General features: G+C 37.9%; 1 protein-coding gene across 3 annotated transcripts in view; it reads left to right on the top strand.

Moving 5' to 3' along the window:
• LOC120629794 (hexokinase type 2) overlaps positions 1-12,097 on the top strand; it is a 45,242-nt gene that overhangs the window by 1,579 nt on the left and 31,566 nt on the right. The window contains exon 1 of one of the 3 annotated variants that reach the window (XM_039898840.1): positions 9,979-10,246. The exons of 1 other annotated variant lie outside the window; for it this stretch is intronic. In XM_039898840.1, the coding sequence (XP_039754774.1) occupies positions 10,226-10,246 (21 nt within the window). In that variant the 5' untranslated portion in view covers positions 9,979-10,225. Of the gene's footprint in view, positions 1-9,978; positions 10,247-11,434; positions 11,544-12,097 lie in introns of those variants that run through there. One more of the 3 variants, XM_039898841.1, reaches the window with a different exon arrangement.

Here is a 12,097-nt window from a genome sequence, read left to right as displayed (position 1 = left end):
TATTCCATAAGTAATCACCCTGTAAAAATATTAAATCGAAAGAAGCATATTAATTTTTCCATACAAACGAATTCAATTGTTTATTGTTTACTTATGACAACCCTATTGCAGAAAAAAGACCGACACGCGCATGGTACCAACGCTACGCGTCGCGTAGATACCTAATAAAGTGGCAGGAGTCACATGTTTTTAATTTTGCATGTGATGTTAGGGCTGTATCTACTTTCTTTCAGTGAAAAGTTAGAGAGAGAGAGTTATATCCTACTGGAAACGACAAAGATTTTTATCGTACGTTTCTCCTTTGGTTTAGGATTTCACTATACCTTCTATCAGTTTTCTAAATCAGAAAACTACTTAACGAATAACCTCGTCATTACTATCAGACAAATCCATTTTTCTTGATAATGTGAGTATATATTTAGATAAAAGTAAGCCTTAAAATCATTTCAAACACTTAATCATATCTCAATGAGTGTCTTTTAAATACAATTTTCCTGAAACATTGTTATCATTAAGACAAAGATACACTAAGGGGCCAAATATTCCCCAACATGACGCGCGATGTTTTTCGATGCGTTTACGTGACGCGGTACATTTGTTTCGTAAGGACAGTTGCCGATAACCACCTGAGGGGTTGTAACAGCACCACCGACGAGATGGGGCAAAGCGATAGTTAGCCATTAAAAGAGCCGCAGGGCTCGACGAAATTGAGGGTAAGGGTCCCTCCGACCTTCGAGGACACGGACATCGACTCGACTCGATTCGATGTTTCGGGCTAGTTGGTGAATATTTGCACTAATAGTGGCGTAGTCCGAAAGCCGCGTAACGTCGGGGCCTTCGTCTTCGTCGTAAAGGCATCCAGTAGCTGTATGTGTGTGTTACACACTACCCAGTAGTGTGTAACACACACATTAGTAGTTAGTTGAGACAAATTGTCGGTAATAATTTGATCTCGATCACTTATGGGTTGGGGTGTCGGACGGGTCGGAAAATGTTGCATGCTCCTGTTCCGAGAGCGTAAACACTAGTCGCTCAGTTGCCATTTGCCACAAAGTTTTTCAGTGTTTGCAACATTCCTGCAATGCACAGATTACTCCCTTGCAATGCGTCAAATAAATATGCATTTCAGGCCACATAAAGCACTGAGTAGTTTAGCCGGCAAAATGTTCAGCGACATGAGTTTCGGGACATTTTAGTCGACTAAAAATCAGCGATGTGGTCATAAGACCAAGTGATAGGTCTCGGGATGGATTTCGGGGAATTATAATTTCAGAATTTTCTTTGGGCTACTTCAGCCGGCGATTTAGCGTGTAGCGTGGAACGGTTAATGGTTTGTGTTACTGTCATACTTTTTACAGCCCGGTACCATCTTCGACTGCATCTCACTCACGATAAGGTGAGATTGTAGTCATGGGAAAGCTGGTATTATAAAATAAGAAAGGGCATGGTACACAAAATTTGACTCCTAGTGTATCCTGGGCTTTACTGTGTTTAGATAAGTTGATAACTCGTAGGTTATTCCTCAGATTAACTCTAGTATTCATTATCAGCAATGTTTACAATTTCTTAATCTCCCCTAGAGGTTGAGATATGTGTGATCTTTGTCATATTATGTGATCTATAGTTAAACTACCTACAGCTATTTAAGAAGAGATTCGTTGGGGGTAAATACTTACAATATTAGAAACTGGCACAATTTAAATCTTCAATAAGCGATCATTTTGTCCTTAAAAATTAAATTAATATATTCTTATCGAATATAAGGTAACTCCATTAGACGAAGACTAGAGTGTTAAATCGAAGCGTGGCAGTTCAACTTTCCTGCTTATTTAATAAGATATTTAATCTCACTTCCACACTTAATGCGAAAGTGCGTTTGTTACATGAATTTGGTTAAGCTGCTGCATAAATCTTGATTAAAAATAAAAAAATACACAGTTACAGTTACAGTCTATCAGTTTAAAAATTAATAGTTCAATATATCTACAAAGAAGGGGTCAAAATCAAGTCCAAAAGAGTCGGTTACAAACATACATAAAGGTGAAGATAATATTTTCTATGATTTCACCCTATTTTCTGAATTAGTGGCACAAATACCCCTTTGGTACAAATATAGCTTGTATTCGGGGGATAAATAAAGAATACTTTTAATTTAAAAAAAAAACACGGGTAAAGATGGATTTTAAATAATGTTACTAATTCACCGCTGCACAGCTGCACCGATCAAGTCCAGCAGATTGCATCCTGGAGAAGGACATTGTATTCTTACTTTCATTTCGGGAAAACTAAAGCCCCAAATTTATTGTCAAGTTTGCTGCGGACTTTCAGCGGCATCTTTCAGAGCGTAAAATAATCCGGATAATAGAAGAGTAAACTTCTCCTGTTTCCTGTTGCCTTGCGTTGGCTGGTGGAAACGTAAAATCCTTTATCAAGGTATATTATCGGGGGAAATAATTTTTATCTCCTGCCCGTGCTAGCACTGCTGTAAACTAGACGGTGTAGGACAATAAGTGAACATGCCATACACCGTCAACTTTACCGCATGCCGATGCCATGCCTTGGCCGCTTCCAATCCGCTGCAAACTTACAGTAAACTTGATTGTGTATGGCCAGCTTAACAATATCCGCGGTTTATAAGAAAAACTGAATACGTGCGAAGGCAGCTAGTTATAAATAAATTGCTTAGCCACTTTTTTACTACATTTACATTTTTAATCCGTTTATTTGATTAATGTATGATAATTACATTAACATATTTTCAATATTTTTTTTAAACATATCATCATACTTATGCTGTAGAACTACTTTATTAAAACTAGCGTTGGCCCGCGATTTTGCCTGCGTATATTTGAGTTTTTTTTTCCTTATGCTAACTTTGATTTTTTTTCGCATTTAAAATTTTATTTAGTTTTTGATTATTTATTCGTACACAGTATTACATAGTTTATAGATTATTCGCAAGCCTTATTGTATTGTCTAGTTACTATGGGTTGATTTCATTAACAAATAGTTTTCATCACATTTCAAAATCCGGTCAATTGCGTGTCTGGCTACGCACAGTGTAGTTCCTTAATTGCCCGTCACAATATGCGGATTAAGGAGGGGAACAAATTCCCACTGCCTGGCACATGAAAATTTGTGGCTGGCGCCTTAACTTAAAGAAGCCTGTGAGTACTGCTCAGCATTACATACTAAGTAATACAGACGGCTGATGATTACAAGATTACTTAATATTATCCTTTAATGTGTCAACGAATCCGCATTGGGCCTGCGTGGTGGCTAAAGCCTTCTCGTTGTGGGAGAAGACCCGTGCCCTGCAGACCAGCCCGGGCAGGAGACAAAAATTATATCCCCCGATGATATCCCCTCACAAGAGATATAATTAACGTGTCCACGTACTAAAGCACGTGAACATGGAATAGGAGAAATTGACCCCGTTTATTATTACACATGTATTATTTGTATATTATTTTCACTTGTGCGCCAGTGCTCTAAGAGTTGAAAAAGCTGTGGGAGAAGATAATTTTTTTATCCTTTCCCCGAAGATATAATTCGTAGGTAGGTAGTTTTTTGGTATGTTACATCATTTTAACTTAACACTTAACGTTACTATAGATAATCCCTAAATAACATCCTTTCAATTTAGTTTTTACAATAATACATATTATAACGAAGGCACAATTTGTTTCGTAGAAATTGCGTAAGCAAGCCTTAGAGGTCGAATTAAGGTGACTGTTGCTTACTGTAGTACATTATACTTGTAGGGACTGCATAGGTAGTCATGTAGGTACTAATGCTGGTTTATCTCTCAAACGTGAACAATTTACGTATATTAGCTACATACCTACGTAAGTTCCTCTTTGTAAGTACGACAATCATGACTCGTTTCAGGATTGTAGTCCTATTTATTGTGGCCAGTAGCGTGGAAACCGATCAGGAGTTTGGGTTTACAATAACTCTCTTAGCCAGCTACTATAGACTGCATAAGAACGTACCATTAATTAAGATTGCATTCCAGGGGGCTTCTACCATCGCTTTTTAATATTACAGCTTATTATTTTAAAACCACTGTTTCTTTGACATACTCAGAAGTCCTAAAAAATCGGGTTATAATACTGAAACAAAACTACTGAATGATACTGCTCTGATTATGACCCTCTGATTCTGAAACCAAAAGACAACATTATTAAAATAAAACTGCTTATACCCCTAATGTTTACTACAATAGTTTAACGATGATGACGTTCAATAAAGAAATTAAAATTGACTCTATGTTCACCGGGACTTACCCTTTCATGAATGACACATTGCGTGAGTAAACCTTTGTAATTTAAAACAATTTAACAATGATGTGTTTTGCGACCATTTATCCCGAAGACGGCAATCAAAATAAAAGAGCTCATTATCGTCCCCTGCCCCACAGCTGGGCATAGGCCTCCTCTGCCGCGGAAAAAATAACGTTAAGCGACGTGTTTTTTGTATGCAGCTGCCAACATGCAGCAGTAGTAAAGCTTTGTGTGACAGAGCTCGTCTGGGGTAGTACTTCCACCATGATTATTTCTGCCTCCAAGCAGTACATTGCTTTGTTCGGGTTTGAATGGCGTTGATGCCGGTGTTATTACAGGTACATGAGGCTTAACATCAACACCACGATGGTGGACACAGGGTGGCGCTTTGTAGAAAATGTACCTGGCATGCCCTGCGAAGTGTTGCTCTGTTTATAGACGATGATTTTTACTTACCATCAATTGGGCCAACTGCTTGCACCATCAATTATTACAAATTCAAAGCTGGGTGCTTTGATGTTGCACTAGTTTACTAATAGATTGCTTTATTACTTTTAAATTGTTTAACATTCCATCCCCGGAAGAATATATAAGTTACTAGCGGACCCCAGCGCCATCTGTCGGGCTTATTTGTAAATGTAAACCATCCAGGGTGCCACCCAAACGTATACCAAAAAAATCATTCAAATCGGTCCAGTCGTCTAGAAGTTCAGTGACACACACACGCACACAAGAAATATATACATATATAATGATATTCGAGTTTAAATTGGTATTGATGTTGACAGTCAAAATAGTAAATAAAATACATTATCAGGATTAAAAAAAATACTTCTCCGAAGAGGTTAAATATGGGATGAAAGTTTATTTGTTCGCTAACGTGACGCGGTGAAGAATAGCGAAAGAAAGTTTATAAGGAAAACTTGTAAAAACGTATACACGAACGAAGTCGAGCGTACATAATACCATGATATCATCGTAGTAATTCCCAGTGATAATAACACTAGGTTTATTATACCTAGAATGTAAAATGATCCTACTGTTTCATAAAGTTTGCTACACTTTATGCATACCACATTCCTGGGTCGTGACATTGTTATAATTAGAAACCTTAGATGAGTTTTAAATCTAGTAGGTACTCACTCGTAGTAAACTCCAAATAACTACCTACCCCGTTAATTTTTGATATAATTTGGTTCTAGAAATTTATAAAAAAAATTATACAGCTTCTGCTTGAAGCGGTGATAGCGCATTGGGTAGGAGCTCGACTTCACTTTCGGGGGCCGAGTTCGAATCTCAGCACGCACCTTTAACTTTTCTAAGTTATGTGCATTTTAAATAATTAAAATATCACTTGCACAAGGTCAAGGAAAACATCGTGAGGAAACCTGCATGCCTGAGAGTTCTCCATAATTTTTTCAAAGGTTCCTTACTTTTAATCGTGAAAAGTCTAGCTCAGTAAATAATCTACTTACATTCGCAACTCAAACATTATATTGGGTTTAATATGTAGTAATATATCGTACTAACTTTAAATATTTTCTTCTGCGGTTTAGTCTACGCGAATAATTCAAAGTCAATGTCAAAATATCTTTCACTCAAGTACGCTAGATGATGGCACTTATGATGCGTACATTACATGAAAAATGTGTACATGGTAGTGAGATGATGGCGATAACCATATTCGTAATCTTAAACTAAAGTTACGAAGGTTCCAAACGCACCCAAATTTTTTTTTTATTATTATTCCACTACAAGTAAGCCCTTGACTGCAATCTCACCTTGTAGTAAGTGATGATGTAGTCGTACCCATAATCGGTTTCTACGAGACACCGCACCGGAACACTAAATCGCTTAGCGGCACCTCTTTTTGGGGTACCACCTACTACCGAGAAAGACTTACCAAACTAGCCACGACCTCCCACCAGACCTCACCAGACAAAATTCTGAAATTATAAATTCCTAAATTGCCCCTGCTGGGAATCGAACCCGGGACCTCCTACTTCAATTCACGCAATGGAGGACGTCGTTGATTATCATCATCATGATTACAACCCATTAGCGGCCCACGAAAGGGCTCGGGTCGCCAACCACAATGAGAAGGGTTTCTCCAAAGTCCACCACACTGGCCCAGCGCGGATTGATGGACTCAACGAATTTGAGAACATTCTGGAGAACTCCCAGGTAGGTATGTAGGGTTCCTTAAGTTGTTTTCATTCACCGTTGAAGCAAGTGATATTTTAATTGCTTAAAATTCACACAACTTACAAAAGTTTGAGTAGGGATTCGAACCCGGCCCCCCGAAAATGAAGGCGAATTCCTAACTAATAGGCAATAATCGCTTCGGAATCGTTATTATTACTATGCTAATAACTACTCGTATCTATTTAAAATATTTACAAAAGTAGTCTGCACATTTTAAAACAAAACACTTTTCATATTCCAATTCGGTACATAACTGACAAAAGAATTATAATTTCACGTTTTTAAAACTTTTATGTATTATCCACCTAACCATTTATTAACTGCCCAAGGTTACTGGTTTTTTGAAAAATATGCTTGGGTACAATAATGAAAAATTACACGCTCTGACACAGCCTAATTATAAAGCCTGAGTGCCTAACTAATAAGCCTCGTGGTCAACAGCCTACAATAATCCGGTAGGTACACAGCAAAAACCTTTTTGAGAACGCGCAACCACACACGACCCTGTCTCATGGCGCTTCCAGCCACCTTGGTCAGGTACCGGACGGGATACAAAAAGGGTGCATTGCTAAGTAGGTATAAAAATTTATAGTAGTACTAATAGCTATCATCATGATGATAACATATCATGAGTAGAAGTGATACTGTATTAGCCTTAAGACTTCATTCCGAGCACATTCCCCTATATGGATTTGCACACCCACTTGGAAAATCCTCGTCGACTAAGTGCTCAGAGTGCAATGTTATCGAGGATGTTTATCACATAATGGTGGAATGTATCCGAAGCGAATTAGAAAGACTCTCGTTCAGGGCTCACTTTAATCTTGATTTGCGGAAACTGGGGGTATGTAACACTGTTTTGGCGCATCCATTATCTAAGGAGGCTAGAAAACTTTATGACATATACAAAGTGTAGTAGCTCCGATAAGAGTGGCATGCTCAGACTTGAACAAACCATCCATAAAAAAATTAAGAAAAAAAAAAATTATAATAACCCATTACTGGTCCAATACATGGCACGGGTCTCCTCACACAATAAGAAGGGTTTAAACCATAGTCCACTACGCTGCATTGGCCCAGTATCGATTGGTGGACTCCTCTCGAATTTGAGAACATTCTGGAGAACTCTCACGATGCTTTCCTCCACCGTTAAATCGAGTGATATTTTGTCTAAAACGCACATAACTTAGAAAAGTTAAAGGTGCGTGTTGGGATTAAAATTAGACCCCTCGAAAGTTTAGGCGAAGTCGTAACCACCACCTATGTCCAATGTATTAGCTATAATAGAACTATTTTCATCTTGAAATATAATCATCACTTATAACGTATCAGTTGCTATTTTGTAGCTTGCATTACCGCATGAAAGAGGTAACGGTAATGAAAATATTCAGAAAATTTTCGCGGACAAAGTTGCAGGCACTGACTAGTGTACAAATAATATACAAGGAAAGATTATACTTCTGTTAATCTATTCACAGACGTAAACTTAAAATTACCTTGAATAAACCAGATGAATAAAAGTCAAACCACTGGCCACGTGGAACTTATACCTAAACGAGCATTTTTTATTTTGCAGAATGACTTGACATTTCTTATTTTTTTATTTTATATGGTGTTGAAGTGGTAAATATTCTTGCAACACTAATCGCGTCTGGCTGAGACCAGTTTTAAGCTTCAGTTCCAGTAATCTTTAGCTCCATTGGTAACCTTCCTACTAGGAAAGAATCATACTATATTACGTTCCGCATGGTTCCTATTTCTTACGGTCGCACACCGTCAAATGCAATACAATCCGCAATACTAGGGAATAACGATACTGTAAAACACAGACAACCCAATGCGGTTATTATCTTAGTAACTGAGTTGGTTCGCAAGCTTTATTTGAACACGTTCGCGTTATCACGGTACCTGCGAAAACGTTAACCGGGGAACGTTGCGTCGTCGAGCCCAGCTGTGACACCGCCCGCCCCCGCCGCGCCGTTTTCCGTTGCTGCACCCACAAATATCTACAATAGAATCCTAGCCTGGTAAGAAATCCTGTAGCGCTAATTTTCAGTACGGAACTAAGGTGATAGGAAAGAAGGACAGCTAGCGACACGGTCTGAGTAGTGCTTGCATACTCCGTGATTATCCTTTTTTATCTTAGGTACTGACTAGGATAGCAGGTTTTACATAAACACGTGCGCAGTATCACGACCCCCACGTAAACGCTAACCAGCGCAGATGCACGGCACACCACGCGTTATCGTGTCCCGCAATGTCAAACCGTGCCGCCTCACCGCGATTTAGCCGCACCCACAATTGCAATAGAATCCCACCAAATACTAGGGATTAACGATTCTGTAAAATACAGAAAACTCAATGCGGTTACTATCTTAGTAACTGAGTAGGACAGCAAGCTTTACATGAACACGTGCGCGGTATCACGGTCCCCGCGCAAACGCTAACCTGCGCAGAGGCACGTCGCACGTCGCGGCAACCCAGCCGTGCCGCACCGTGCCGCCGCGCCGCGCCATTGCCACACCCACAAACGCCGTACAATCCTTTCACTCAACTCAAGATGAATACTAATTTAAATAAGTGCGATTAAATAACTGGGTTCTTACTTCTTACCTACTCAGTTATAATGCCTACTACAAAATGTTATGCATACAACGGTAAAGATTTGACAGCGAATTATTGGCACTGATATCTAGGTTACAATGAAGATATTACAGCCAGTATTTATGACTCGCAAAATCCTACATATGAACTTTTTCGAATTCTTTGGGTTTGTTTAAAAGTATATTTACTGAAGTAGGTACCCTAGGAAAGGAAACGTAGGTGCAACGTGTCTAGACAGTTCAGGGAATCCGATTTGGATCTCAATGGCTCTCCAATTATTTATTGGTATAGATGACCAAGGTGCCTTACTAAATAAGTTTAGACATTAACCAAGTTAGAGTGTAGAGAGTGTTGAATAATAAATACTACTTAGATGTAATTGGGTACTTACTATTCTTAATATCATATAGGTAGATACATAGTAAATTAGAAATGTGTTCTTAATACAATTTATGATTGCTTATCTAAATATTCGGCGGCAGGTAGCCTAGCCTAACAATAATTTAGGTGCATTGCATCAGCAATAAAACAAATTGTTTTTATCTAAATTAGGCCCAACACTAAATTAATTTACAATTCCATCCGGTTCTAATAAAAGATTAAACTCTATATCAAAATACACCTAGGCAGTAAAAACGATAGTAATACCTATACCAGCAAATGAACGTTTTTGAAATATTACACAAGAATCAAATAGTTGCGTTATTTTGACGCTATATTGCGTGAAGGGCATCACGCAAACGTGAACGAAACGAGGCGGAGGAGTTCGCGGACGATGGCGATGAGGCGCCGCCGCTGGCGCGGTCGGGGGCCGGGCGTGACGTCACGCGGGAGGGAGGTACGGGGGGCCCGAGGCCGAGGGTGTGGTGCACATGCGCCGGCCGCCTCGCCTCGTCTCAAGGTGACCCTCGGCAGTCGACTCGCTGAACAAGTGTTCGCGTTGCACCGTTCACAGTGAACCGTTCCTTTCACTTTGCACAAGCCCATTCAAACAAACCGGTATTCGCTCGAACGCGGATATCATCACGATCTTTGTGCCCTGTGGAATTTATGACAGCACCCTGTGGACCCCAACGCTCCTCGTTCATCACCTTCTATCTCAGTCTTCGCGACTGACAAGAGGAATCAATATGCGCCAAGCTCGGGACATCGTGAGTATCAGAATGCCAAATATTTGTCAAAACGAAAATATTCTTATAAGCCTATTCCAATTTTGATCCATAGTATTTATCAAATGTAGAGCTTACTGAGAATTTCGAATTATGTATACTCAAACTTCAGAGTAATAATTTCAAAGGTCCTTATACCTAAAGTGTATTTATTTATTTTATGTATTTATTAGTGGATGTCAATTCAGTGTGCTGTTTGTTGACTTACTCTGTATTTTGAAATCAATCGTCAGTCCCATCGTTAAAATTCTTATAAAAACTTTATTAGGTACTCACTTTGAAGTGGCTTTTGAAGTCAGTACACTTAAATATTTTTATTACGTACCACATCCCACTGAAGGTACATATCTGATATTAAAAGGAAACGAATAGGCAAATAAATATGAAGAGACGCACTAGGCTTGATAACTATCATTATGAAGATAGGTACAAATTACTAAAGGTAAGATACTTGTTATTATAAATCATGACGTTGTCAATAAAATTCTTGTGTGGCGCCAACATCCTGTGGTCGTACAGAAACCGATATGTGTCCTACAAGGTCACACGACAAGGTCAAATATATGTCCACCTCATGACTCTACAAATGAAGTCTTTAATTTGTTAACAGTAACTGTTTCTATAGCCTAAGTTAGTATATATTTCAATGAGCATTTCTTGTAATTTAAATAAATGTATGACCCTTGATTTCCTTAAAAGCGCAATTTTACGCCTAAGCATTTTTTTTATACAACGCCAGCGCGTATCTTCCTTAACAAGAAATTTCCCAATACAAACTTCTCTCCCCTATTTTTAACAAATTTCACCAGTTCAGTGGATTTTAGTGGAACCAATTCAGTTAATAACATCCTACGGTTGAAATAAAATATCCGTAAAAATATGATAAGATAAAAAAGAACCTGTAACATGAATGTAAGCACAATATTTTAAACCGTATACCTACCGTTCGTGACTTTGAGATTTGTTATTTTGGTCAATCCATTATACAGATCAATCGCAACACATTGTAAGTACCTACGTCCGGTTTTAACCAGTCACCATGAATACATACTCTAAACGTCTGATTATAGATAAGTTGTAAGCCACGTTTGAGATAACCATATAAATACTTATAAGTACTTCACACCGTGATAATAATTATAGTACTAATTGTCAACATTATAGTTGCCTATAACACAAAGTCACTTACGTAGTACGTTAGTTACGTAGAAAGTAAAAAAACCTATCTGTGTACTATGAGTATGTGGTGAGGCTAAATGCTGATTTTCCAAAAAAAACTGTGAGTATCTAATAGTAAGAGACATAAAAGATTTAATTTTCCTGTAATATGACATATAAAGGTTTACCTGTACAAAACCACATTAGCGCTAATTATCTCGGATTTTTGATTTGCAAAATTCAGAGATAAGATAAGGTGGTGGTACACCTACGTTCGATTAAAAAGGTACCACTATATCTTTTGAAATTTTATACACTATTTTATTTTAGCATTTGACATTAATATTAAGCCAATTTTTGCTTGTTATAAAAGAATAACAATGAATAAAACGATTATTTTTTAAAATCTCTTAGGCTAGTATAAAATTGTATAAAACGAATTAAAAGAAAATATCTACCTAAGAAAATAATAGATATCTATCGACCTCCACATACATTACAAGCAGCGTATTTATTAATTTATTTACTTTCCTGCACAATCAAAAAGACGTCCGAGAAACCGCGTGAGAGTATGGGCAAAAATTTTTTAGGAAATAAATGAAATATTTTTTAACAATTAAGTTCATATTTAAAATATATATATAAATAAATATTTATTAATATATATATATATAC

Source organism: Pararge aegeria, chromosome 15, assembly GCF_905163445.1.
Source record: "Pararge aegeria chromosome 15, ilParAegt1.1, whole genome shotgun sequence".
Classification (NCBI taxonomy): Eukaryota; Metazoa; Arthropoda; class Insecta; order Lepidoptera; family Nymphalidae; genus Pararge; species Pararge aegeria.
Note: the sequence above shows the minus strand (reverse complement) of the source record. Positions and strands in the feature narration are given on the sequence as shown.